Here is a 27,486-nt window from a genome sequence, read left to right on the forward strand (position 1 = left end):
GGCACAGCAGGGGGCTGAGCCGGGCTGGTTGGGCAGGGGTCCGGCCGTGCCGTGCCGTGGCGTGCGCTGGGGCTGTGCCAGGGGCTGTGCCGTGCACCGGCATCCCTGGTGCGGGGGGTCCTGCGGTGCTGGTGCCACACTGTGCCTGGGTGGCCCCAGTGCAGGGGACGGTGTCGTGCTGGGGTGTTCCCTGTGCGGGGACCGTGCTCTGCTGGGTGACAAGGGTGCCCAGGTGTCCCCAGGTGTCCCCAGGGGACGGTGCAGTGCAGGGTGCCAGGGGTGCCAGTGCCGTGCCTGGGTGTCCCCAGTGCAGGGACCCTGCTGTGCAGGGTGACAGGTGTCCCCCAGGGTCCCCAGTGCAGGGGACAGTGCCACGCAAGGTGACAGCAGTGCCAGTGCTGTGCCTGGGTGTCCCCAGTGCAGGGGACAGTGCCATGCCTGGGTGTCCCCAGAGTGCAGGGACCCTGCTGTGCAGGGCCACAGGTGTCCCCCAGTGTCCCCAGGGGACAGTGCCATGCCCGGGTGTCCCCAGTGCAGGGACCCTGCTGTGCAGGGTGACAGGTGTCCCCCAGTGTCCCCAGTGCAGGGGACAGTGCCACGCAAGGTGACAGCAGTGCCAGTGCTGTGCCTGGGTGTCCCCAGTGCAGGGGACAGTGCCATGCCTGAGTGTCCCCAGTGTAGGGACCCTGCTGTGCAGGGCCACGGGTGTCCCCCAGCGTCCCCGCTGCAGAGGACGGTGCCACGCAAGGTGACGGGGGTGCCAGTGCCACGCTCGGGTGTCCCCGCTGCAGGGGACAGTGCCACGCCCGGGTCCCCCCGCCTCTGCCCGGTGCTAACGCAGCGCCCGGGCGTCCGTGCTGCAGGGGCCGGGGCCGGGGCCGGGGCCGGTGCAGGGGAGGGTCCCGGCTGCCGCTCCGGCTGCCGGTGCCGCTCCCCGCGGGCCGGCCGGCGGCCCCGCCGTGGGGGTCCCCCTCGTGCCCGGGCTCCCCGGCGGCGGCGCGGGGCCGGGGCCGCCGGCGGAAAGTGTGTCACTGGGGCACGAGGCTCTCCCCGGGAATCACATGGGGGAGGCGGCGGCGCCGCGTGCGGCCCAGTGCGCAGCCGCGGCCGGTGCCGGGCGGGCGGCGGGGCGGGCGGCGGGCGCACAACAGCCCTCGCCGGGCGGCGGCGCGGCACGGCTCGGCGCGGCTCCCCTCGCCTCGGCCCCCTTCGGCGCGGTACCGGCTGCGGGAGGCTCGGCGGAGCCCCCCCCCCCGCACCCCCCCCCTCCCCCCCAGCCCCGAGGATGGCCGCCCCCGAGGCCGGCAGCACAGGTCAGTGCCCCGCCGGAGCTCTCCCCCACCCCACCGCCCCCCCCTTTCCCCTCCCCGCCCGCGGCCGTGAGCGCCGGGACCGTGCGGGCACCGGCACCGGGAGCGGTCGCGAGCGGCGGAGCGGAGTCCGGGGTCGGTGCACCGGGACCGCAGCGAGGGGGCTGCGCGCTGAGACCGCGAGTCGGAGGGGGCCGGACACCGGGACCGGGGGGTCCTGCACGCCCGACCGGGCAGGATGCGCAGCCGGGACCGCATCCCGGAACGGGGCTCCTTCCTACCGGGACCGGGCGGTCCTGCATAGCGGGGTAAGGATCGGGCAGCGGGGCCGGGGAGTCCCCGGGAGGGAGAGAGGGAGGGAGGGATGCGCGCTGGCACCGGGGCGTCTTGGCCACCGGGGCGACCTGAACACCAGTCGCCGGGGCAGGAGGGACGGAGACCGGGACCGGGGAGTCCTGAACGCCGGGGCGCGGGGGTAGGAAGGGTGAGGACCGGGATCGCTGCCCCGGGCTGTCCCGGGACCGGCGGGGAGCGCTCCGGGACGGGGGCAAGCGGGGACCGGGCAGTCCGTGGGCGGCGGAGGCGGTGCCACGCGTGCCGGGGCGCCCCGCGCGGGGACGCGCACCGGGAGGTGCGGGGGGGAACGGGGGGGGGGGGGGGGGGGGGCGGGAACGGAGGCGATGCCCCCCCTTCCCCCCCCCCCCCCGGCACGTGTCCCCCTCCCCGCCGCTGCCACGTGCGGAGTTTGTTTTCCCCGCAGCCCCGCCCCGCCCCCGCCCATTGGTCGCCTCATGACATCATCGCTTTCCCCCCCTCGTGACGTCACACCCGGAAGCGGGGACGCCGCGTTCCACTCGCCCTTTTCAACGCGGGGGGGGGGTGAGGGGGGGGGGCTTATCTCCGGGGCAACGAGAAGGGGCGGGGCGCCGCGATAAGCCAATGGAGGGGAGGGGGCGGGGCAAAGCGTGAAGGGGCGGGACCGCGGGAGGCCACGTGCGGCGCGAGCACGTGGGGCGGCGGCGTGAGGCCGCCTGAGCTGGGGGGGGGGGAAGGCGGAGAGCGGCGGGGCGGCTGCTTGGAGGGGGGGGTCCCCAGGGGGTCCCGGTGCTGCGGGGTCGGGAATGACCCCCGCGTCCTGATGCAACCCCTTGGGGGGATCCCCCCGCCCCGAAGCCCCGGGACCCCCCCTTTGGGGGGGTCCCGGGGCTTCGGGGCGGGGGGATCCCCCCAGTATTTTGGTGTCCCAGCAGCTGGGGGTCCCCAGGAGCTGCAATCCTGAGGGGGGGTGGGGTGGTGGTGGTATGGGACCCACTGTCCCCAATTCGGTGACCCCCTTTATGGAGGTGGCTCGGTGAATCATGTACCCACGGTGGCAAGCTGGCTCCGGCTCGCGGCATCCGTGCCAGCGGCACCGTGTGCGGCGGGAGACACATGGCCCCGGCCATCCCCTGTGTCCCCAATGTCGCCTTCCACGTGTCCCGGCACTGAGTCAGCCGGAGCCGTGGCCCGGTGCCGCTGCCGCTACCCCGTGCGTGGAGGGGGAATGGGGTGGGGGGGGTGTGGGGGGGGCTGTGACCTCTGCCAGGGCCGGCGTGGGCGCAGCACCGGGGCTGAGCGTGTGCCCCCCGCGCTGGTCCCCACCTTTGCGGCGTTCCCTCGTGCGGAGCTCCCTTTGCTGCAGCCCTGCAGCGGGGCTGCGTCCCCCCAACCGAGGGGGCTGCGCTGTGACCCCCCGCGCCGGTGCCGTGGGGGGGTCGCGCCGCGCCGTGGGGCTCTGTCTGGACCCGTGGGGCTGAGAGCAGGGCTGTGCCGCGGGCACGGGGCTGGAGCCGGCGGCTGCAACCGCCGTGATCTCCTGGTTATGACTCCGGCGGGTTCCCGGCCCGTATTCCTCCCGTGGGCGCTTCCGGGGTGCCGTGCCTGTGTCCCCGGCCGGCACACACCCAGGCAACCCGGCTGTCCCCGTCCCACGTGGGGCCGGCACCCGTGGCAGCCGGCGGGCGCGGTGCCCGACCGAGGGCGGGCAGCGCACGCGCGGCTGCGGTGCAGCGGGACGCCCGTGGGTCCGGGATGCATCCGGGGTTGCTTCCCCGAGGACCCCCTGCCCATCCCGCCTAGGGCTGCGATCCCCGTCTCGGGGTCCCCTCTCGGCCGGGGGAGGCTGAGCCCGGCGCAGCTCGCTGCATGTGTGGCCCTGCTGCTCTGCCCGCAGGCGGTGTGATCAGCTACGTGGGCTCCAGCGGCACCTCGCCCAACCGCACCAGCCCCGTCTCGCTCTGCAGCGACAGCTCCAACAGCAGCTCCCAGTCGGGCTCCCAGCCCTTCCCCACCTACTTTCCCCCGTCGCCCACCGGCTCCCTCCAGGATTCCCGTGCCTACGGCGGGGGCTCGCTGGCCCCCCGTGAGGATGGCTCCCCTTCATCCTCCTCCTCCTCCTCCTCCTCCTCATCGTACGGCTCCTCGGTGAACTTCCCCGGGGTGCAGCAGGTCCCCGCGGACGAGCGGCGCCGCAGCTCGCCCAGCAAAGCCGGCGGCACCGTCACCAGTGAGTGGGGCGGGCGGGGGGGGCGGCGGGTGGCGTCCCCCCCCCAAAGCGGGCACCCCGTGACCCCGCTCCCCCCCGTCCCTCGGCAGAGCTGAACGGGATGGTGCTGCTCTGCAAGGTCTGCGGGGACGTCGCCTCTGGCTTCCACTACGGTGTCCACGCCTGCGAGGGCTGCAAGGTACCGGGGATGGGGCCGGGGCGGCGCGGAGCCCCTGCCGTGCTGGGGGGGGCCCCGAGTGACACCCCCCGTGCCCCGCAGGGCTTCTTCCGCCGCAGCATCCAGCAGAACATCCAGTACAAGAAGTGCCTCAAGAACGAGAACTGCTCCATCGTCCGCATCAACCGCAACCGTTGCCAGCAATGCCGCTTCAAGAAGTGCCTGCTGGTCGGCATGTCCCGTGACGGTGAGCTCGGCCCCGGGACCCCCCAGATCCAGGGACCCCACGTTCAGTGCTGCACATCCCCTCCGGGGGTGCGATCCCCCAGGGCTGTACGTCCCCTCCCGGGATGGGTGTGTCGTCCCCCCCCCCGATCAAGGCTGTACGTCCCCTCCCGGGATGGGTGCCCTGTGCTTGAGGCCGTACGTCCCCTCCAGGACTGGGTCCCCCTGTCTGCCGTGCACGCCCCATGGGACGCGTCCCCCCCTGCGCTGTGCTCGGGGCTGTACGTCCCCTCCAGGGACGGGTCCCCCCGTGCTCGGGGCTGCACGTCCCCTCCAAGCCGGGGGGTGTAGGGATGCAGCCGCATTCCCGGCAGCCCCTGGCCCCCGTATCGCGCAGGGCTGGGGCGGGGGGGGGGGGGGGTGTCAGTGTGCCCGGGCTGCCCGGTAACGCCGGTGTCCCCTGCAGCGGTGCGCTTCGGGCGCATCCCCAAGCGGGAGAAGCAGCGGATGCTGGCGGAGATGCAGAGCGCCATGAGCGGCATGGGCAGTGCCCCACCGGGGATGCCCGGCCCCGGCGAGGGTCCAGCGCTGGGCGGGGGCCGTGCACCACCCCCCGGCCCCCCGCCGCTCGCCCCCCCCGCCTGCTTCTCCCAGTTCCCCCAGCAGCTGACGCCCCCCCGCTCGCCCAGCCCCGGGGGGGCCACCGAGGATGTCATCGCGCAGGTGGCCAAGGCCCACAAGGAGATCTTCGTCTACGCACACGACAAGCTGGGACCCCCCCCGGCCTGCGAGAGCGGCCTCCTGCGCTGGGACGCGCCCCCCGCCTGGGCCCCCGGCCCCCCCGAGCCCCGGCTCTGCCCCCCCGCCTACCCCGAGCCCCCGGTGCGGGGCTGCCCCTGGCCCCGCGGCACCAAGGACGTCCTGCCGGTGAGCGCCCGGGGGGCTCCCGCTCCCCCTCCCGGGTATTTTTAGCCGCTAATCGCACTAATCGCCTTGTCTGTGCCGCGGCGGCGGGGCCGGGGGAGCCCCGTGGCGCCGGGCTGAGCCGTGCCGTCGCCCGCAGGCCTGCCCCATGAACAGCCACCCGCCCGGCCGCAGCGGGCGCTCGGTGCAGGAGATCTGGGAGGATTTCTCCCTCAGCTTCACGCCCGCTGTCCGCGAGGTGGTCGAGTTCGCCAAGCACATTCCCGGCTTCCAGGCCCTCTCCCAGCACGACCAGGTCACCCTGCTCAAGGCCGGCACCTTCGAGGTACGTCCCGGGACGGCCAGCGCTCGATGGAGGGCACGGCGCCCTGTGGCGCGGCACGAAGTCCCACGCACTGCATGGTCCTCCACGGGCTGGCACGGTGCTCCACGGCATTGCACGGTGCCCCACAGCCCAGCATGAAGTCCCACGATACTGCACGGTGCCCCACGGCCTGGCACGGTACCCCGTGGCGTTGCATGGTGCCCCACGGACTGGCACGGAGCCCCACGGCACGGGCACGGTTCCCCGTGGCATTGCACAGTGCCTCACAGCCTGGCGTGGTGCCCCACGGCATTGCATAATACCCCACAGCATGGCACGGTGCCCCACGGACCACCGTAGTGCCCCACAGCATTGCACGGTGCCCCATGGCACGGAGCTGTGGCACGGAGCACGGCATCGTACGGTGCCCCGTGGCACTGCGCAGTAGCCCACAGCATTGCAGGATGCCCCCCCGGCATTGCACGGTGCCCCACGGCACGGGAGCCGTGGCACGGAGCGGCATTGCACGGTGCCCCACGGCATCGCACGGTGCCCACGGCGCTGCAGGATGCTCCCCGGCACGGCACGGCGCCCCGTTCCCGCTGACACCGCGTGTGCTGCAGGTGCTGATGGTTCGCTTCGCCTCGCTGTTCAACGTGAAGGAGCAGACGGTGACGTTCATGAGCCGGACGAAGTACAGCCTGGAGGAGCTGTGGGGCATGGGCATGGGCGACCTCCTCAGCTCCATGTTCGAGTTCAGCGAGAAGCTCAGCGCCCTCGACCTCACCGACGAGGAGCTGGGGCTCTTCACCGCCGTCGTCCTGGTCTCGGCAGGTGGGAGCCGGGGCGATGCGGGGGGAACCGGGGGGGGGGGGGTGGTGGGGTCGCCGCCCGCCCGCTGACGCCCCGTCCCTGCAGACCGCTCGGGCATGGAGGACACGGCATCGGTGGAGCAGCTGCAGGAGACGCTGATCCGCGCCCTGCGTGCCCTCGTGCTGAAGACGCACCCGGCGGAGACATCGCGGTTCACCAAGCTGCTGCTGAAGCTGCCGGACCTGCGCACCCTCAACAACCTCCACTCCGAGAAGCTGCTCTCCTTCCGCATCGACGCCCAGTAGGGCCCCAACGGACCCCAGGGACCCCCCCCGCGCACCCGCCACCCCTGTACATAGCACCGCGGGCGGGGGGGGGGGACGCACACGCGCACGAGCCCCCCGAGGGGCAGCACGAACCCCACAGCGCCCGCCGGACTCCCAGGGGGCTGCACCCCCCAGGTGGGCGCTGGGATGCCAGGACACCCCCCCCCAAGCTGGGCGCCAGCCCCACGGCTCCGCTGGCAGCACCAGGGGGGTTCCCCCACCCCGGACCCCCCACTCCGGCAGCCAGCGGTGGAAAGCAGAGGCCGGATCCAGCCGAGCTGTGTGGGTGGGTTTGGTTGGGTTTGGTTGTTTTGTTTTTTTTTTTTTTTTTCATCATATATTTATTACATAAATATATAGTAAAATAGACCAGCAACAATTACCATAAAAATATCTTTCTTTAAAATCCTGACCAAAACACAAAAGGGTTTAAAATCGCACGTCACAGACTGTGATTGTCACGGAGCTCAGCGGCCCCCCCATCCCGCGCCCTACATTCAGCGACGCCGGCCGCGGCCCCCACCGCCACCGCGGCACCATGCATAGCAGGGGGATCCCGCGCTGGGCCGTGCCGAGCCGTGCCGGGACGTGCCGAGCCGTGCCGGCTGGGCTCGACGCAGCCCCAAGCAGGGGTAGCTCCGGGAGCCATGAGGTATGTGCTTGGGGGGGACGGGGGACGCGGGGACGGGGGACGCGGGGATGGCCCGGGGAGGTGGCGGGGGGGGGGGGGGGGCACCGGTCCTGTCCCCCTCCGGGCGTAGCCGGGGCCGACGCTGGACGTGCGATGGCGACGCGAAACGGAGACGAGAGGGAGCGGCCCGGGGGGCGCGGGGGGAGTGCGAGGGCGAGGGCGTGCTGGCCAGCGGGGCAGGGGGCCGGGCCGTGCCCCCCAGGACGAGCCGCCCCAGGGCACCGGGCTGCTGCCCGGGGGGGCCCCACACCCGGCTGCGGGGGGGTCACGTTTGCTGCTTAAGACACGTCCCGCGACAGTCTGCCCTGCCGCGCCGCCGGACGGACGGACGGGCAGGCAGCGAGCGCGGGCAGCGCGCGGGCAGCGCACAGCGTCGCGTGGACCGCGCACGGGAACACACGGGCACGGCGGCATGGCCGTCGCGCGGCCACGGCACCGGCGTTGCACCAGCATTGAACCAGCGTGCGTGGCCGCTGCACCGGCACGGCTTGGCCACTGCACGGGCACTGCACCACCGTGGCTTGGCCACGGCACCGGCACGGCACGACTGCTGCACCGGCATTGCACCGGCACGCGCGGCCGCCGCGCGGGCATTGCACCGGCACGCACGGCCGCTGCGCCGGCATCGCTCGGCGCAGCGTGGCCATCCCACGGGCATCGCTCTAGCACGCGTGGCCCGTCGCACCAGCGTTGAACGGCACGGCCATCGCACCGGCATCGCACGGCGTGGGCACGGCCCGGGCACCGTGCCGCGGGGGCCGCAGCCCGAAGGCACGCGTTAAGGCCGGCGCTGGACGGCGGGCACGGGGCAGGGCTGAGCGCGACCGCGGGCAGCGGGGGCCCCCCAGTGCTGGCTTTAGTGTTTCCCGGCACCGGCTCCTATTGCACAACCCGCAGCCGGTGCCGGCACGGCCGTGCCTGCTGGGGGCCGTGCCGGGACCCCCCTGAGCCGGGCAGCCGGGGGGAGACTTTAAGACATTTTGCACCAAGTGCAAAGCTGGCCCTGCTGCGAGGGGCCGAGGGCACCGCGACGCCCCCGGCTGCGAGGGCACCCCCGGGTGCCACGGCCCTGCCACGCCACGGCCCCGCTGCACCCCCCGACCCGGCTGCAGGGGGGCCGGCAGGGCCCCCAGACACGACCCCCCTGGGGGGGGGGGGCCAGGGTGTGGTGGGGGGCCCGGCCTGTCCCCCTGTGCCTGGGGTGGGGGGGAAGTGTCTCGTGTTGGGATTTCTGCTTTTAAACGACCCGTAAAAAGATTTTTTTTTTTTTAATTACAAAAATTATATATTTTATATATATTTATATATATATATATATATTAGCTTAGGTGGGCCCCGGCAGGCTGCCTGCCTCGCCGGCCGCCCCCCGGCCCGCGCCCCCCCCTCGGCCTCCGCCTGAGGTAAGAAAAAATTCACAAACCTAAACTGGGGGGGGGGGGGAGAAAAAGGTGATAAAACCATTCCCGGGTGCCCCCACCGCAGCCCTGCCCCCCGCCGAGCCGGGCCCCCCAGCCCCCCCGGACCCCCCCTGGCCCCCGCCACAGCCCGGCCCCTCCCGGGAGCAGGGGGGTGGTCGGGGGGTGCAGCCCCCCGAAGTGCTGCTGCCGGGGGGCCGGGGCAGTAGTGCAGTGGGGGCTGTGTGGGGTCCCAGGGGGGCACCCGCTGCCCCCCCCGCCCCGCCGGCACCTCCGGGGCCATTGCAACTCCTGACGGACACGACAGATAAACCCACGAGAACGAGGGGAAAAAACAACAAAAAAAGGACAACGGAAAAGGTGGGGGTGTGGGGGGGGGGGCGGCCGCAGCGGGTCCTCACGACCCCCCCCCTCCAGCGTCCCGCAGCGCCCACCGTCCGCCGGCGCTTGGCACAAAATCATCTCCTCTCAGCCCAAAAAAGACAGAGAAAACCAAAGCCCCGAATCTGGCCCCAAATTGGGGGGGGGGGGGGGAAGGGGTGCGGGGTGGGGGGCCACCCCAGCCGGGGCAGACCCAGAGGCCAGTGGGCTGGGGGGGGGGGTCCACCAGCCCCGCGCCCCCGTGGGCTGGGGTCCCCCTCGCTGCCGCCGTGCCCCCCGTGCCCCCCGCCCCGCTACGGGGGGGGGGGTCCTGGCCCCCCCCGGCCCCCGCGCCGCTGCCTGGCCAAAAGTGCGTGTGGCCGTGGCCCCCCCGGCCGGGGCAGCCTCTCCCTGTGCAGCCCAGAGCCCCCTCCTCTCCTCTCCTCTCCTCTGCTCTTCCTCCTCCTCCTCCTCCTCCTCCTCCTCCTCCTCTCTCCTTCCAAAGTGCAGTTAGTTTAATATTTTAGCCTCTCAGGGAGGGAAATAAATGCTTAAAAAATAATAATCTAAGAAGAGAAGGACAATAAAGGAAACGCTCGACCGTCGGGGCCCTTCCCTGTGCAAACAAACAAAATTCGTCAAGTCCTGGGGCGCGGGGGGCGGCGCGGCCACGGGGGGCACAGCGGGACCCCCACCCTGGGCGCAGCATCCCCCCACCCTCGCCCCTGGGGGGGTGGGGGGTGGGGTGGGGGGGCAGGGGTAAGAAAAATTTGGGGGGTGGGGGGGCAGAGCGAGGAGGGGGGGGGCACGAGGGGGTGGCCGCCCTACACCTCCTGGTCCTCGAAGACCTCGAGGAAGAGGGGGGGGAAGAGCTCGGTGGGACACTCCACCTTCATGTGCAGGAAGCGGCTGGCGTGGCAGGCGCCGATCATCCGCAGATCCGTCACCTTCATCAGCAGCTTGGGCCAGAAGTGGGGAATGTTGTGTTTGCGGTAGTTGATGTAGTGCTCGAAGGCCAGCAGGTACGTCTCCTGGCACTTCTCGATCTTCTCCACGCAGATCAGCCCCGTCCGGTCTGCGGGCACAGAGAATCTGGGGGTTCGCCCTCCCGCAAGGCTGCATGCCCCCCCCCCCCACCCCACACCCCCCCTACCTTGGGTGCTGGGGTGCCCACCCTGTAGACCCCCTTCAGCCTGGCACGGCTGCCCCGGACGTTGAGGTGCTCACCCCATGCGCCTCGTGCTCCTGGGCACGGGGGATTGGGGTGCCCACCCCTTGCACCCCCAGGCCGCTGCGGTACTGGGGATTGGGGTGCCCACCCCATCCTCCTGGGGCACTGGGGTTTGGGGTGCCCACCCCTTGCACCCCCAGGCCGCTGCGGTACTGGGGATTGGGGTGCCCACCCCATCCTCCTGGGGCACTGGGGATTGGGGTGCCCACCCCCTGCACCCCTTGCACCCTGACACAGCTCCCCGGGGCTCTGGGCATTAGGTTACTCACCCCGTAACCCCCCCCATGCAGCCCGGCACGGCTCCCCAGGGCACTGGGAATTAGGGTGCTCACCCCACATTCCCCCAGCACAGCCTGGCACAGCTCCCCAGGGCCATTTGGGTGCCCACCCCATGCCCCCCCAGCTCCTCGGGCAGCGGAGGGGCACAGTGCCCACCCCGGGAGCTCCCAGCCGTGCCCACCTCCGAGGGCTCACAGCATCAAGGTGCCCAACCCCAGGGCACTGGGGTACCCCCCCCATATCCCCCCCAAAGCCAGTGGGGTACAGTTTCCCCAGGGTGCCCACCCAATGCACCCCCAAGACGCTGGGGGCTCTGGGCATCGGGGTGCCCACCCAACGTACCCCTGACGATACTGGGGGCCCTGGGCATCGGGGTGCCCACCCAACGTACCCCTACGATACTGGGGGCTCCGGGCATCGGGGTGCCCACCCAACATGCCCACAGGAGGCGGGGGGCTCTGGCATTTCAGTGCCCACCTCCTGCACCCCTACGATACTGGGGGCTCCGGGCATCGGGGTGCCCACCCAACGCACTCCCAGGATGCTGAGGACTCTGGGCATCGGGGTGCCCACCCCATGCACCCTATGGCTCCCAGGACACTGGGGTGCCCACCCTATTCCCCCCCCAGCAGCCCCGGGGGCGGACGCCGACGCCGCTACCTGAGGACATGAGCAGCACAGCCTGGAGCAGGGCCACCTCGGTGTCATCCAGGTTGAAGGCAGAGAGGGACTTGCCCAGGTCGAAGATGGCGTCGGAGACGACGCCGAGGCCGCCGTTCTTGAGCTGCTCCCGCTTGACGGCCATCTCCCCGCTGAGCGTCAGCGTCTCGCTCTCGGGGTCGTAGCGCACAGCCGCCCGCAGCGACATGATCTCCATGCAGCAGCCCTTCAGCAGGATGATCTGGTCTTCGCAAGGCAGCTGGCGGGGAGATGGCGTCAGCGGGGGGCGGGGGGGGGAGTTGCTGCGGCCCCGGCCCCACCACCGCCCACCCTCCCGGTCCCCCCCTTACCTCCGAAAACATGGGCAGTTTTTTGGCAAAGTCGACCACGCGGGTGATGGCCGGGGTGATGATTTTTGTAAACTCGCTGAACGCCTCCAGGTCGACTTTGTCCCCGTCGGGCATGGAGGCCATGGGCGACTGGCCAATGTCCTCGGGCTGCAGGGACAGACAGCAGGGCTGGGGGCTGCGGTGTGACTCTGCGTCCCCCTCCTCGGGACCCCATTGTGGCGGGGGGAAACTGAGGCAGAGCTGGGCGCGGGGCAGCAGCCAGGAGAGGGAGCTGTGTGCCAGCGCCACCGCGGGACGGGGCCAGGGCCACCCCGCCAGGGCACAGCTGTCCCCTTCGGTCACCGCTCACCCCTTAACCCTCCTGGGGGTGACAAGCTCAAGGACACCCGGGTGACGTCCCAAACCCCCGGCTCCGACCGCCCCCCCCCCCCCGCCCCCCCGGTGCAGGGGCACCACCACGAGCGCCGCCTGCCATGCGTGCACCGAGCGTGCGGGTGCTCAGCCGCCACCGGCCGGGCCGGGGGTCCGTGGTGGTGGTGGTCTCCCCCCGCCCCGTGCCCTCACCAGGAATTTCCGCTTCTGCTTCCAGTGGCTGCCCTGGGCGTTGGTGCTGCGGTGGGCCTCCGTCACCACGTGGATCAGCTCCCACTCCTCCGCGCTGGGGTTGGGGCGATGCTGCAGCGACTTGATCATCTCCTCCTTCCGCCGCCGCTCCCGGTTCTCCTCGATCAGCTTCCGCTTCGCTACCCGCTTCGAGTCATCCAGCACCACTGCCGGGAGCCCCCCGTCAGCCGGCACCCTCCCGGCCTCCCCCCCCCGCCCCCCCCCACCGTGCCGTGCTGGGCATCCCGACCCACTCCCGCGGCACGGCACCCCACGCCCGACACCCCGGCCCGGTCCTGCAGCTGCACCAGGCACCCCGCCCTGTCCCACGGCACCGCCAGCCGTGCCGGGACCCCGAGCCGTCCCTACGGCAGCAGCGGGCACCCCCCCGCGCCCCCCACACTCACGGTCCATGGCCATGCCCACGGAGATGCACTTCTTGAAGCGGCAGAGCTGGCACTGGTTGCGGGTGATCTTGTCGATGACGCAGCAGCCATCGTACTTGCAGGAGTAGGTGGGGTGCAGGTTCTTCTGGATGGTCCGACGGAAAAAGCCCTGGGGACGGGATGGGGGGGGACACGGTGAGCCCCGGTGAGGCCCCCTGCCCGCCCCCTGCCCGCACCCTGCCCTCTCACCTTGCAGCCCTCGCAGGTGATGCAGCGGTAGTGGTAGCCGGTGGCTTTGTCCCCGCACACCACGCACTGTTCATCTTTGTCCAGGTAACTAGGGATGTACCCTGCGGGGCCCCGCCCGTCAGGGACCCCCGCCGCGCCCCGCCGCCGCCGCCGCCCCGTGCCTCGGTTTCCCCCTGCGGCAGCATCTGCCCCCAGCCCTGCCGCTGCCCCCCGCCCCGCTGCGGGCAGCCCCGGCACGGGAAGGGTTAAAGGCTGGGGGGCTGGGGGGGGGGGGCTGCCCGAGCCCCCCGCAGCAATAAAGCTCCCATTATCCCGCTCCCCAGCCGGCTGCGGGGGGGCGTCCCTGTCCCCCCCCGGCACACAATGGCCCACTGTCCCCGCTATTGTCCGGGGTCCCCCAGCCTGGCAGCCCGGGGACCAGCCCCCCACGCTCCCCCATCACCGGCCTCGCAGGGAAACTGAGGCACGGAGCACCCACGATGCATAAGGGGGGTCCCAGCACCCCGGGATCCCCGCACACCCCCACACCCCCCCCCCGGGATGGAGCAAACCCAGGCGTGCGGGCCCCCAGAGCCCACCCTGGCGCCCTGCGGGTGCTGGATGTGGGGGGGGGCCCGGGTCCTGCCCCCCCAGCGCGGGGAGGGACGGGCTGGGAGCCGTCGCCCGGGTCCCGGCACCGGCCCCTCCTCCCGCCCGGCGGGATCCCGCCGGCGCCGGCCGCTCCCCGCTGGGGAATGGGGCAGGGCTGGGGGGCAGCGCCCGGCCGGGCCCCCCTTATCTCCCACCCCAGGGTGCTGCCGGCCCCGATAGCGCTGCCCCAGCCCGACCCACGGTCACGGGGCGTGCGTGGAGGGGGACGAGCACCCCGCGGGGACGTGGGGTGCCAGGGACCCTGTGGGACCCAGCAGGGATGTGGGGTGCCGGGGGGGGGGGGGGGGGGGGGCAGGAGAGTGGGGTGCCCGTGGGACCCTGGGGTGGCTGGCAAGGACACGGGGTTCCCGGGGGACCCTGAGGTGCCCACCAGGGACCCTGGGGGACCCAGAAGAGACATGGGGTTCCCGGGGGACCCCAGAATGCTCAGCATGGACGTGGGGAGCCCACGGGATGCAGGCAGGAGATGCGGTGCCTGCCGGAACCCAGTGAGGATGCGGGGTGCCCGGGGGGCCCTGGGGTGCCCGGCAGGGACGTGGGGTGCCCGGGGGGCCCCCGTACCTGACATGCTGCTCTTCACCAAACATTGGCTGCTCTTTCTTTTGCGCTTGCCATCCAGCCACCTGCGGGAGGGTCCAGGCTGGGAGGGTGCCCCCGGCCCCCCACGCCCCGGCCCCCCCCTGCAGCCCCCCCCGTCTGCAGCTGGGAGGTGCGGACCCCTCGCCCGGGTGCCCCGCGGGACCGGGTAGGGGTGATGCCACGCGTGGGGTCCGGCATTGGGGTGCCAGGGCACGGACCCGTGGGTGCGGGGTGAGGTGGGGGCCCCGGGGACCCCCGGACACGGCATCGCGCGGGGCGGGGGGGGGGGAGGCTGAGCTGGGGATGGGGGAAGGGGGGGGAGGGGGGGGGAGAGGGGGGGGAGGGGAAGGGAAGGGGGGGAGGGGAAGGGAAAGGGTGGCGGGTGGGGGAGGGGAAGGGAAGGGGTGGAGGGTGGGGGAGGGGCGAGGAAGGGCTGGGGGAGGGGAGAGTGGGGGAGGGGCTCATTTACAGTCAAAGACAAAATGTCCTTTTGGCTCAGCGGGGAAGTGACATCAGAGGGGCTCAGCCAATGGCTGGCGGCGGGGGTCCGCGCCTCGCCCGCACGGCACCAGCCCATTGGCGGAGGCGCCTGGCACGGCCGGGCCGGGGGGGCCCGAGGCCACGGGGATGGGCACCTGCACCCGGGGCGCCCCCGCAGCCCCCGCCCGGGCGCGGCGCGGGGGGGGGTCCCGGGCTCCAGCCCAAGGTGACCCCGGGCCTGGCTCCCCCCGGGGCACGTGAGAGCGGGCGGCCCTCCCGAAATAGCCCCGGGACAGGGTGGCCCGAGGGGCCCCGGCCGGGGAAGGGGGCGGCTGGGAGAGGCCCCCGCGGGGGCACGGGCACGAGTGGGGGACGCGCGGGCACGCGTGGGGACGTGCGGGGAACGGGGGGGACACCCGGGGCGTGGGGACACGTGGGGACACGCCGGGCATGAGGATGCACAGGGACGCACGGGGCGCGGACACGTACGCGACCACGCCGGGATGGACGGGGACACGCCGGGCATGAGGACGCATGGGACGCGCTGGGCACGGGGACACTTGGGGACACAAAAGGCATGAGGATGCACAGGGCACGGGGCCGCACAGGGCACGGACATGCACACGGCCACGCAGGGATACGCGGGGCCACGCGGGGCGCGGGGACGCATGGGGACACGCAGGGCATTAGCACGCCCGGGGCGCGGGGACACCAGGGGCAGAGGGGGCTGCAGCCGCCGTGCCAGGCTGGGGCGGGGGCTCACCGGGTGTCCTCTGGCTCCGACAGCGGGTCCAGGGTGCTGGGCTTCTGTTCCATTCACCGCAATTCCATCAAGGAGCGCTCAGCACCGACCGAGTGGGCTCCGCCACCGGTGCCACGCGCGGGGGGGCCACGGCGGGGGGCTACGACGCGCGCCCCATGGCGCCCGCCTCAGTGCTCAGCTCCACGCAGCATCCCGGGCCGGACCCTGCTGAGACAAACCATGGCTGAGCCCGGACCCCCGGCGAGCGGGGGGCGAGGGCCGCAGCCCCGGGCGGCCCCCCCGGGAGTTCACGCTGGGGTGCAGGGCTGGGCGAGAGCGTGCGGGGGGTGCAAGAACGTGCAGGAGCGTGCGAGAGCGTGCAGGAGCGAGCGGGGCTGGGTGAGAGCGCACAGGGGGGTGCAAGGCCGTGTGGAGCGTGCAATGGCGTGCGGAGCGCGCAAGGCTGGGCGAGAGCACGAGGGACGTGCAAGAACACGTGGAGTGAGCGAGGGCTTGCAGGGTGCGTGCAACAGCACGCGGGGCACGCGGGAGAGCGCACGGGTGTGCAAGGCTGTGCGAGAGCATGTGGGGCGTGCGAGAGCGTGCACGGGTGCGCAGGGCTGTGCGAGAGCGTGCGGGGAAGTGCAAATGTGCGCAGCAGTGGCAGCGGGTGCTGCACCCAGCTGTGGGGCAGGGCTGGGGGGGCCCCCCTCAAGCGGTGGGGGAGCCCAGGGGGGTGGGGGTGCAGAGAGCAGACCCCCCCCCCCCCGCCCAGGGGAGCCCCCATGGATGCCGCGCCCAGGGGCCAGGCTGAGCCCCGATGCATTCGCCCCACACGTGGCCCCCCGTGCCGGGTGGACAGGGCAGACTTACGGGGTGGGGGGCACCGGGGGGGCCAGGGGGAGCCGGGCGATCCCTCCTCCGCGAGCTCTCCTGCGGCAAAGACACGGCGCGGTGGGGCCGGGGCGCGAGCAGCACCGGGGGGCACCCACTGCCCCCGCCCCCCCCCGCAAACCCCCGCGGTGGGGAAACAAAGGCACGACCCCAGTGGACCCCCCCCACTCGCTCCCCCCTCAAGCTCCACGTCCCCACGGGTGCCCAGCACCCACCCTACCCGCCTGCAGCACCCCAGCGGGATGGGGGGGCCCCACTTGCAAGCACCCCCCCGTGAACCCCTGGTGACCCGCCCCGGCACGGGGGTGCGTGGGGGTGCGGGGGCCCCCAGCCCGCGCCGGGGGGGGGCGTGGGGCTGCGCCGGGCACCGTGCCTGGCCCTCGGGCTCCTCCGCTCCGTGCGGGGACAGGCAGAAAGTAGGTCACGTTTGTCTTGGCCGCGGCAGAAATTCCTCCGGCGGATTTAAAACGCAGCGGCCGGGGCTCGGCTGCGCCCCGTCCGTCCCCCCCCCGGCACCCCTACGCCACGGGGCACCCCGGCCCCCTGGCCCCCCTCCAGCCGGGGATGCCCGGGCAGCACGGGGATGGGGGCGAGGGATGCCGCACCCAGGGGTGCGCGCGCTGGCACCCCACGCCTCCGTGGGGCGAGCACGCGCGTGAGACTCACAGGGGGGGGGGGGGTTCAAAAGGGGTCCCAGCCACCCCCAAGCACGTGCCCTGGGGGGGATCATCGCCCGCCGCTGCCTCTGCAGGGAAACCGAGGCACCCCACAGGGCACCCCACCGCCCCTGGGTCCCCTCCCCACCTCGGGGGGTTCGAGGAGGGGCCGGGGCTCCTCACCACAGCTCCAGGCCAGGCTTTGGGGCCGGCCGCCAGCGGTACCTATAGAGCCGGGGCGGTGCGGCCGGGGGCTGCAGCAAATGTTTGTTCCATATGGGAACGGCGCGCGGAGACTTCCAAGTATAGGCACTGGCGGGGTGCCAGGGCTGCGCGGCCCCGCCGGGCACCGGCCCCCCGCCCCCCTTCCCCCGGGACCCCGCGCACCAGCAGAGCCCCGACCCGCTCGGTGCATATGTGGGGCCAGGGCACGTCGCTGCCACGGTGAAGCCGGCACAGGCCCGGGCAGGAGGCACGCTGAAGCGTGGGGTGGGCTTGGCCACCGCTGCCTCAGTTTCCCCGCCGGGGCGGCCTGGCTGGCGAGCGGTGTCAAATTAGAGGGGCTTAGGGCTAAAGCCAGGGCTCAGCGTCACTAAGTCGGGGCTCGCCCGCACCAGTGAGCGTCCCCGTCAGCCCCCGCTGACACCCCCGGGACCGCCGGCACCCAGCACCCGGCCGAGCCTGCGGTGCCGCTCCAGGAACTGTCGCTCGAGGAATCCTGGGCGCGCTGGGGCGGCCCAGACAGACAGACAGACAAGGGAGGCGGCTCTCCTCCTCCTCCTCCTCCTGCGGGACACGTGTGATGAGCGCAGTCGGGTCTCAGCCCCCCCCGCGCCGGTTGGCACCCCAACCCACGCGTCCTCACCCTGCGGGACCAGGTGCGGGGCTGGGTGGGAGTGGGGTGGCAGTCGGCGGGGGCCCCCACCTTGCGCCTCTCCCAGCCCAGCCCCACGCCCAAGGGAGCATTTCTGCTGAGTCGGGTGGTTGCAGGTGATGGAAAACAACCTGGGGGCAAAGTCCAGGGCTGGGCCGGTGGCGGGAGCCACGTCGCCCCGCGGGGGGCACCCAGCACCCCAGGGACACCTGGGACACCGCCCCCAGGGACCCCCCCCGGGATGGGGACCGCAGCCTGGGCGACACCCCTCCGCGAAGGCACCGGCCGTCGCGGTGCAGCCAGACTCGGGTACCGGGGATGCCCCTCGGGGCCGCCCATCAGCGTCCCTGCCCCCGGGACAGATGGGCTCCGGGGGTCCCGGGCACCCCCTCCCCCCGCCCAGCTGCCATCTGGGTCAGGGAGGTGAGGGCCTAAGCGCTTTAGCCAGGGTGCCAATTAGCCTGATTAGCGCAGACTGGGGGCAGGGCGCCGTGAGCAGACCCGCCAGTCCCACACCCGCCGGACACCGGCACGCGATGCCCGGTTGTGCAGGCAGCCGCGGGCAGCAGCACGGCAGGCAGCACGGCAGCAGCACTGCTCTGCCCCAGCCGGAGAAACCCCGGCTGCGCCGGCTGGCAGGACCGTGCCGTGGGAGCACGGCCAGGCACGGGGGCACCTGCCGTGGCACGGCTGGCAGCACCCGGCACACGCCGATGCCCACACGTGCGGCTGCGCCCGGTGCCACATGTGTGTCCTTGCCCGGTGCCTTGTGCTCACCCCACGCCTCTGCCGGTGCATGTCATTCTACGCCCAGTGCTGTGCACAGCCTGGTGCGGTGGTGTGCCCGGTGCCGTGGGGCACGCGTGGCAGCGTGCGGTGGGGCTGGTGTGCCGGGAGGCTGCAGGAATCCCAGGCATGTGCAGCAGCTGGGCAGCCCGAGCGCAGGGGATGCCATGGGCCTGACATCAGGGCAGCCCACCCCGTGCCACGGGGGACCCGCGTGGTGCCCCCTCCCCGCGCACGCGGGGTCCGGGCCGTGCCGCGGCACTGGCCGGCCGAGCCTGGGTCTGCTGCGGCCGGGGCAGGCAGGCACCGGGGCCTCGTCCACCCCGGAGCTCGGCAGCTCAGGGAAGCCACCACCCGAGCAAGGGCGGGCGGCCGCAGGGACGGTGACCTGCCCCGGCACTGACCGGGCACCCACGGGCTGCCGCGGCCTCACACCTCTGACGGGTCCTGGATCACCGCTGCGGGGACCCGTGCTGCGACCCCGACCGCCACCCGGCCCCGCAGCCGCCGCGAACCCCAAGGGACTCCTGGTGCCGTTAAGTCTAACCGAGGCCACGCTGGCCGCTCCGTCCTGCGGCGGCCAAGCGTGCGGCTGGGACGAGGCAGCAGCCCCGGATCCGCTCCCTCCGCCCTGCTTGGCTACTTCTGGCCGTGCCTCGGTTTCCCCATCCCACCAGGGCGGCCGGCAGGCAGCTGCTCGGCAGAGGAAGAGCCACGGTGCCGCTTCCCCCAGCACCGTGCCCCTCGTGCCAGTGCAGCAGGACGTGGCCGGATCCCCGTGCCCCCGCTCCTCCTGACCACAAAGGACACCCGACGGGGACCCCCCGGGCACCTGGCATGTGCTGAGTGCTCACGGTCTCAGCTCGCCGGGGCGGCTGCGGGTCCCGAGCCCCGCGGGGTGCCCCCGTCCCTGGGGACTCTGTGCCAGGACGCTGGGGAGCTATTCTCAGCGCCTGGAGCTTGGCACGGGGATGGGGACGTTTCTAAATCGGGGGCTCCGGTTCACGTGCACCGGGATGAGGGGGGGCTCCTGGGTTCCCTCCCCGGGGGCACCCACTCGCAGGGGGGACGGAGCCGCCACCTCGGGGTCGGCACCGCCAGTGGGACGCGGGAACTGGCACCGAGCCCGTCCGGGGGGAGCCCACCCCAGCCCGGGAAGGGGACGCAGGGGACGGTCCCCGAAGTGTCCCCAAGGCCACCCGACCCCTGCCCGGCCGGGGAAGGCCGAGGGTCCGCAGTGCCGGGGCCACCTCCGTGCGACACCGCCCCGGGGGGGTCCCGGCCCCACTGCGTCCCCCGGCCGCATCCAGCCTGAGCGGGGCCCCGGGCGTCCTGCCCGCGCCCGCCTTCGCCTTCACCGCATCCCCCCCTCCTCCTCCTCCTCCTCCTCCTGCTCCCCCCCACCCCCGCCGCCTGGAAGGGGACCCAGGCGTCCGGCCCCGCCCCCGCGCTCCACCGCGCACCGGCGGCTGCGCGGGGTCCGGCGGGGCCGGGGGGGGCCCGCGGGCTGGGACCCCCGGGACGGCCCGGCCCGGCCCGGCGGCTGCTTGCTCCAGGCTTTGCCGGCAGCCGCGCTCGCTGCCCCGGGAAAGTGCGCGGCGGGGCGGGGAGCGACGGGGGGGGGGCCCCGCTTCCTGGAGCCGCCGCCCCCCGGGAGGGGACGGGGACGGGGGGTGCGGGCGCAGCCCCCGCGGGGAGCGGGGCCCCGGGGGTGGACGGCGCTTAGCGCCCAGACCGGGCTCCCCCCCCTCCGAGCCTCCCCCCACCCCCACCCCGGACCCCCGCCCGCGGGGCTGCCACGCCGCGGCCCCGCGAAGGTCACGGCCGCGGCCGGGTATGGGGTGTCAGGCGGGGACCCCCGCCCGGGGACCCCTGCGGCTGCCGGCCCGGGGGGTGCGGGGCTGCACCGGCGTGTGCGAGCAGCTGCGGGGGGGGGGGGGGGGCACACGCAGCCGCACGACAGCGCCGGGGGTGGGGAGGGGGATGCGCCAAGACCCCCCGGGCGGGGGAGCCCCCCCAAACCGGTTCCACCGGGGCCTGCCCGCGCCCCACGGCGGCCCCGGCCCCCCCTCCCCGCCCGAGCCCCGGGGGTCCCCGGTGCCGGCGGGGGTCAGGCGGGGTGAGGCGCAGCCCCGGCCCCCCCCGCGGCCGGTGCCGGCGGTGTCGGCCCCGCGGCGCGGGGGTCACGGCGGCCGCCGCGGCTGAAGGTCGGCGCGGGGCCGCCGGCTCGGCCGGGCCAGCGGGGAGGTCGAGCCGGAGGCCCGGGCAAGGCCGGCCGGTCCCGGGGTGACCTTGGCCGCGGCGCCCGGCTGCCCTGCCTCAGTTTCCCCGGTTCGCACGGGGGGACGCACCGGAGGCCGGCCGGGACCACAGCCCGCGCCCCGCCGGCGGCACCGCGACCGCCGCACCCGGGGCAGGATCCGGCCCCCAGAGGGGTTGGGGCGGGGGGGGGCCGGGGGGGGACGCGGCAGTCCGCGCCCCCCACCCCCTCCGCCCCCGCGGGACCGCGGAGCGGCGTGGGGAGGGGAGCCCCCGCCACGCCCCGCGCCCCGCTCGGCGGGGGCAGCCCGGGGGTGCGGAGCCGGAGCCCCCCCCCACCCCCCCCCCCGCGCCGGGGACGCCCCCCGCTGCCCCCGCCCCAGCCGGGAGCGGCCGAACCGCCCCCCCCCCCGCCCCCCCCCGCGCTCCACTCCCGGCGCAGAAAAAAATAATTAAAAAAATTTAAAAAAAATCGCAGGCATTCCTGCCGCCGCTGCCAGGAGCGGGAGCGGGCGGGGACGGCCACGGGGCACGGCCACGGCCCCCCACGGTCCCCCCACGGCGCGGCCACGGCCTCCCTACGGCGCCGTCACGGCCCGGCCGGGCCACGGCCCCCCCCCCTCCCTCCCCCCGCGACACGACCACGGCCTGCCCACGGCACGGCCCCGCGACCTGCCCACGGCACGGCCCCGCCGCGGCTCGGCCCCGCACCCGTCACCGCAGAGCCACGCCGCCGCCACGGCCCGGGCCCACGGGCCCCCGCCACGCCACGCCACGCCACGGCCACGCAGCCGACGCGGGGCCGGGGGGCCACGGCGCTGCAGGCGGGCGGGGGAGCTGCCCGCCGTGCACGGCCCCCCCCCCCCCGGCCGTGGCGTGGCGTGGCGGGCGGTGGGCAGCGGCCGTGCCCCGCGCTGCAGCAGCGGGGGAGGGGGGCGCGGCCCCCCCCCCCCCCGGCCCCACGGGGGGACGCGGCCCCCCCGGGTCCGTCCTCCGTCCCCCCCCGCGCAAACGCCCGGATTTTTTCAAGAAGAATATTTACCCGTGTTTTTCCTCCCGGTGCGCGCTCGGGCCGGGGCCCCCTCGCTCCCCGCTCCCCGCCGCTCCCCGCTCCCCGCCGCTCCCCGCGGCTCCCGGCCCCCCGCCCCGACCCCCCCCCCCCCATTGCACGCACCGAACTGCGCCCGGGCTCAGCCGGGGGCGCTCGGGGGGGGCCGCGGCCGGCGGTAAACAACCGGGCTGCGGCGGGGCCGGGCGGGGGGCGGCGGCGGGGCCCGCTCGGGCCGTACCTGGGCGGCGGCGGCGGCAGCGGCGGGCGCGGGGCGGGCGGCGGGCGCGGAGCGGAGCGGGGCGCGGAGCGGAGCGGGGCGCAGCGGCGGCGGCGGCCGACGGCGCCTGGCTCCTCCCCCGGCCCCGCCGCGCCGCCCGCCCGCCCGCTCCGCCGCGGCCGCAGCCCCCTCCGCCGGCCGCAGCCGCTCCCTGCACCCGCCGCGCCCGCCCCACGGACCCCGCGTGGGGACCCACGGGGGAGCGGCGGAGACGGGGAAGGGAGGGTGGCCCCGGGAGGGGGCCCCACGGGACGGGGGAGGGGGGGGCGAGGGGGGACGGGGGCCACGGGGCTGGGGACGGTGCTCGTGGCCGGGTGGAGATGGCGCGTGCGGGGAGCCCGGGACGGTGCCCACGGGGATGCCGTGACAGTGACAACGGGGACAGGGGATGGTGCCCACAGGGTTGGGGTCTGTGGCCAAGGGGGGGGCTGGGGACGGTGCCCACAGAGGCCCAGGGACGATGCCCGTGGCAGCGTGGAGATGGTGCCCACGGGGATGCTGTGACAGTGACAATGGGGTGCCCACAGGAGTGGGGGACAGCACCCAGGGGAGCTGGGGAAGGTGCCCACAGGGGTTGGGGACAGCACCCAGGGGGAGCTGGGGACCACAAGGCCCCGGGGATGGTGCTCGTGGTGGGGTGGAGATGGTGCCCACAGGGATGCGGTGACAGTGACAATGGGGACTGGGGACACTGCCCACAGGCTTTGGGGACAGTACCTAAGCGGGGCTGGGGACGGTGCCCATCACAGGGTGGGGATGGTGCCCACGGGGAGCCGGGGACAGCGCCCAAAGGGATGCAGTGACAGTGCCAAGGGTGACGGGGCCCACGGGGCGGGGGCCAGCTCCGCACCCCGGGGTGCCCAGCCCGGCCCCGGTGCGGCGGCACACGCCGGGCACGGGGGGCACACGCCCGGCCCCGCACCGCCCCGGGCAGGATCCGGCCCCGGCCCCGCCGCCCCACGGGACGCCCCCACGGCGGGCGGGCCCTGCCCCTGCGCCCTCGGGGGTGTGGGGCTGGGGGGGCTGGGGGGCAGGGATCCGCTGTGGGGCTGGGGCCGGACCCCGCCGTGGGGCGGGCCGTGGGTGGCGGCCTGCACTGTGGGGGCGCGGGGGGGGGTGGGGGTCGCTGGGGGGGTCGCTGGGGGTCCCCCCCCCGCAGCACCCCAACTCGCGCGTCCCACCCCACCTCCTTCCCAGCAGCCTCTGCGCCCAGCCGCCCCCCCCCCCGGACTACACATCCCATCATGCCCGGGCTTAAAGGGCCACTGCCGGGTGTGTGCCCCCCCCCCCCCCGCCCCCGCAGCTCGGCCCTGGGACCCTCGGGGAGCTCGGCCTGGCCGCCCCCCCAGCCCCGTCACCCACCCCTGCCCGGGCTGTACAGGCAGTGCGGAGGCACCCAGGGGACGAGGGGGATGGGGGTCCCCCGGGGATGGGGGTCCCCAGGGGATGGGGATAACCCGGGCACGGCAGCACCCGGGGAGGAGGGCGCTCAGGGGACAGCGGCTTTCAGGGCACGGGGATGGGGACACTAAGGGGACAGTGCTACCCAGGGGATGGGGGTACCCAGGGGATGGGGGTACCCAGAGGATGGGGTACCTATGGCACGGGGGTACCCAGGGGATGGGGGTCCCCGTGGCACGGCGGTGCCCACAGCAGACCCCATCCTCCACCCCAGGGCTGGGGGCAGAGTGACAGCCTGGGCTGCTGGTGGGTGCCCCGCGCCCCTGGCCCCATGGCCCCCCGGTCCCCCCGGTCCCCCCGTCCCTGTGCTGCCCCTGGTCCCCATAGCCCCGTGGTCCCCGTGGCCCCCCTGGACCCCCTGGTCCCATGGTCCCCGTGGCCCTCCTGGTCCCCACGGCACCCCGGGCCCCCTCATCCCCACGGCTGGCGGCAGCCGGGGTGCCAGCGTGGCAGGGCCAGGGGCAGGGTGGCGGCCCCCCCGGCCCATCCCTGCCTGCACCGTACACTTTATCCTCGGCAAACACGGCGTGTCTGCGGCCGGCCCCCCGCAACGCCGTCTGCCCGCGATAAGGCCGCGGCCGGGGCTGAGCTGGTCCATCCCCGGCCCGCTGGGCTCGGCCACCTCAGCACAGCGTCGTGTCCCCAAATCCCCCCACCCGCGGCCACACAGCACCCTCCATCCCAAGGGGGAAACTGAGGCAGGGCCGGGGTTCGCCCGCAAACCCCCCGGCGTGTGGACGTGTCACGGACGGGCGCTTCTCCCACCCGTCACCAGCCCCGCGTCCCCCCGCGAGGAGCCTGCGAGTTGCCCTCGGTGTCACCGCCAGGCCCCTCCGTCCCCCCCCCCCGAGCAGGGTGGGGACCCCAGCACCCTGCAGCAGACCCCGAGACGGGGGGGGGACAGACACAAGGGACATGGAGGGGCCGCGTTGCTCTCGGGGCGCGACGCAGTCGGCCGGAACAAGCTCATTAAAATTCATCCTGCTGCTCTGCGGCGCGGAGCCGCTATATATAGCCCGAGCCCGGCGGCATGGCCGAGCTGGGCCCCCCCGGGCCCCCCGGGAAGGGGGTGACGCCGGGCACGGCCCGGGAGCCTGCGTCCCCATCGTTGGAGGCCCCCGTGGGGCAGCACCCGCCACCGGCCAGGGGTCCGGGTGGCCCCATGGGGGTGTCCCCCACCCCAGGCTGTGTCCCGTCCCCCCGTTCCCCCCCCCCCCCCCCCCGCCGGGAGCCCCTCCTGGGAATCACCAAACCCTTCGCACCCCACCAAACACCCGTGCAGGCGGGTGGGGACCGGCCGTGTGCCCCTGGCAGGGACCGGCACCGGGGGGCCCGGCTGTCCCGGTTACCCCGCGGGAAGGGGCAGCCCCTCCGCTCGCCCCCCGGTGCTGGGAACGGCCCCGGCCCCTTCCGGCCCCCCCCCCCCCCGGCCCCGGGGCTGGAGGCAGCTGGGCCGGGGCTCCCTGCCAAGGCCGGGGTGCTGGGCCGAGGCCTCGACGCCCCCGCGCTGGGCGGGGGGTTGGGACCCCCTTAGCGCATCCCACGCCCCCCCCCCACACCCCCCCACCAGGCCCAGGGCCCGCTTTGGGGGTCCTTTGCCATGGGGGGGGGTGTTGTCTAGGGGGGGGTCCTCCGGTCCCCTCCCGGCTGGGGACAGGGACCGGCCCCCGCGGTCTCCGTTTCCCCCCGCCAGCTGCGGGGAGCGGGACCCCCCGGCACAGGAAATCTCTCCTCATGAATAGGGGCCGGGCCCCCCCCCGGCTGCCGGGGCCCCTCGCCGGCTGGGCAGCCGCTCGCCCGCCTAATCCCGGCCCCGGCGCGGGGGGATTTGCAGCGCCCCGGCCCCATGAATGATTCACCGGGGGGAATTAAGGGGCCTCGGAGCCCCCCCCCCCCCCCCCCAGCAGAGCCGGGGGGCAGCGGGCACCGGGGGTCCCCACCCCATGGCAGCACCTCTGGGCACCCCTGCACCCCGGGGGGCCTCCCCCCGCGCTCCTGAGCTGCGTGGGGCTCCCGTGCCCGTGGGTTTGGGGTGCTGGGGGGCCGAACCCCCCCAGGGGCGTGCAGCTCCCCCCCCCCCCCCCCCAAGCCCGCTCCCCATCCTCCCGTTGCCGTGGCGATGGCGGAGGCAGCCAGCGGGGGTATTTTTAGCTGCTGGTACCCGCGCAGGGGGGACACGGCCCAGCCCCGCGGCCGCCTGCACGCGTGCACGCACACACGCGTGTGCACACACCGGTGCGCGCGTCTCCGCCCACGCACGAGTATCTGCGCGCACCTGCCCGTGGGCGCCTGCGTCTGCACGCACCCCCCCGCCCCCCGCGAGCGCACGCGCGCCCGTAGGTACGCCTGCGCTCACGCGTGTGCAAGCGCGCACGCACCCCTGCGCGTCGACACGCACGCACACACCCAGGGAGGTGTGCGCACGCACCCGCCTGCACGCGCGCCCGTTCCTGTGTGCACGCCCACGTTCGCACACCCGCGTGTGCACACCTCGGCGCTCACACGCGTGTGCCTGTACGCACACCCGTGCTCACACATGTGCACGCACGTATGCACGCACATGCATCTACACACACGCACGCACCCCAGCACATGCGCGCATACATCTGCACGCATACCCATTCCCACGTGCACACCCATGTTTGCACACCCATGTTTGCACGCTCCCATGCTCACACACACGTGCCTGTACGCACACCTGTGCTCACGCGTGTGCACGCACATATGTCCACCTATGCATCTACGCACACACTCGGACACATGCATGCACACACCCGTTGGCATAGACACACGTTCCCACGTGTGCACACCCATGTTTGCACACCCACACGTGCACACCTCTGCGCTCGCACTCCCATGCCAGCTCCCCCACGCCTTTGCATGCACTGCGTTTGCACACCCACACATTTGCACCCGCACGCCTTTGCACACCCACACCTTTGCACGCACTGTGCTTGCACATCCATGCCTTTACACACCCATGCGTTTGCACACCCACGCCTTTGCACACCCACGCCTTTGCACACCCACGCCTTTGCACGCACCATGTTTGCACCCCCACGCCTTTGCACACACCGTGTTTTCACATCCATGCCTTTGCACACTCACGCCTTTGCACCCCCATGCCTTTGCACACACCATGTTTGCACACCCACGCCTTTGCACCCTAACGCCTTTGCACCCCCATGCCTTTGCATGCACCCTGCTTGCACACACCTCTATGCCTGTGCAAAGGCCACGTGTGGGCCTTTGCACACCCATGCCTTTGCACGCACTGTGTTTGCACCCCCATGGCTTTGCACACTCAAGCCTTTGCACGCACCATGATTGCACCACATGCATTCGCACACTCGTGCCTTTGCACGCACCCTGCTTGCACCCCCACGCCTTTGCACTCCCACACCTTTCCACGCACCCTGCTTGCACACCCATGGCTTTGCACACCCTCGGGTTTGCACCCCCATGCCTTTGCACTCCCACGTGTTTGCACTCCCACGCGTTTGCACGCACCATGTTTGCACACACACGCCTTTGCACACCCGTGCATTTGCACCCCCATGCCTTTGCACTCCCACGCGTTTGCACGCACCGTGTTTGCACACCCACGCCTTTGCACACCCATGCATATTTACCCCCCACGCGTTTGCACGCACCATGTTTGCACCCCCACGCCTTTGCACACCCACGCATTTGCACCCCCACGCGGTTGCACGCACCATGTCTGCACCCCCACGCCTTTCCACACACCATGTCTGCACACCCACGCCTTTCCACGCACCATGTTTGCACTCCCACGCGTTTGCACGCACCATGTTTGCACCCCCACGCCTTTGCACACCCACGCCTTTGCACCCCCACGCGTTTGCACGCACCATGTTTGCACCCCCACGCCTTTGCACACCCACACGTTTGCACCCCCACGCCTTTCCACGCACCCCGCTTCCACAC

The 27,486-nt window shown here is 73.6% G+C and overlaps 2 protein-coding genes across 4 annotated transcripts; one reads left to right on the forward strand and one right to left on the reverse strand.

Moving 5' to 3' along the window:
* Nucleotides 1-934: 934 nt before the first annotated feature.
* NR1D1 (nuclear receptor subfamily 1 group D member 1) lies at nucleotides 935-6,980 on the forward strand. Its single transcript, XM_075522823.1, has 8 exons — nucleotides 935-1,313; nucleotides 3,523-3,855; nucleotides 3,945-4,033; nucleotides 4,115-4,259; nucleotides 4,704-5,164; nucleotides 5,301-5,486; nucleotides 6,089-6,299; nucleotides 6,384-6,980. The coding sequence occupies exons 1-8, from the start codon at nucleotides 1,286-1,288 to the stop codon at nucleotides 6,581-6,583; spliced, it is 1,653 nt and encodes a 550-aa protein (XP_075378938.1). The 5' UTR covers nucleotides 935-1,285; the 3' UTR covers nucleotides 6,584-6,980.
* A 1,462-nt stretch (nucleotides 6,981-8,442) lies between these two features.
* THRA (thyroid hormone receptor alpha) lies at nucleotides 8,443-22,124 on the reverse strand. 3 transcript variants are annotated; one of them, XM_075522824.1, is made up of 11 exons: nucleotides 22,039-22,124; nucleotides 16,154-16,213; nucleotides 15,302-15,505; nucleotides 14,041-14,102; nucleotides 12,829-12,929; nucleotides 12,601-12,748; nucleotides 12,155-12,360; nucleotides 11,591-11,737; nucleotides 11,241-11,499; nucleotides 9,961-10,145; nucleotides 8,443-9,686 (listed from the first exon to the last, which is right to left on the reverse strand). In XM_075522824.1, exons 3-11 carry the CDS (start codon nucleotides 15,352-15,354, stop codon nucleotides 9,594-9,596), a joined length of 1,254 nt encoding a protein of 417 aa, XP_075378939.1. In that variant the 5' UTR covers nucleotides 15,355-15,505; nucleotides 16,154-16,213; nucleotides 22,039-22,124; the 3' UTR covers nucleotides 8,443-9,593. The 3 variants fall into 3 exon arrangements, with proteins under 3 accessions (XP_075378939.1, XP_075378940.1, XP_075378941.1); XM_075522825.1 differs by lacking the exon at nucleotides 22,039-22,124 and adding an exon at nucleotides 21,792-21,814; XM_075522826.1 differs by having other exon boundaries at nucleotides 8,443-10,145; nucleotides 22,039-22,123.
* Between the last annotated feature and the right edge of the window lie 5,362 nt (nucleotides 22,125-27,486).

Source organism: Mycteria americana, chromosome 22 (assembly GCF_035582795.1).
Source record: "Mycteria americana isolate JAX WOST 10 ecotype Jacksonville Zoo and Gardens chromosome 22, USCA_MyAme_1.0, whole genome shotgun sequence".
In the NCBI taxonomy this organism is placed as follows: Eukaryota; Metazoa; Chordata; class Aves; order Ciconiiformes; family Ciconiidae; genus Mycteria; species Mycteria americana.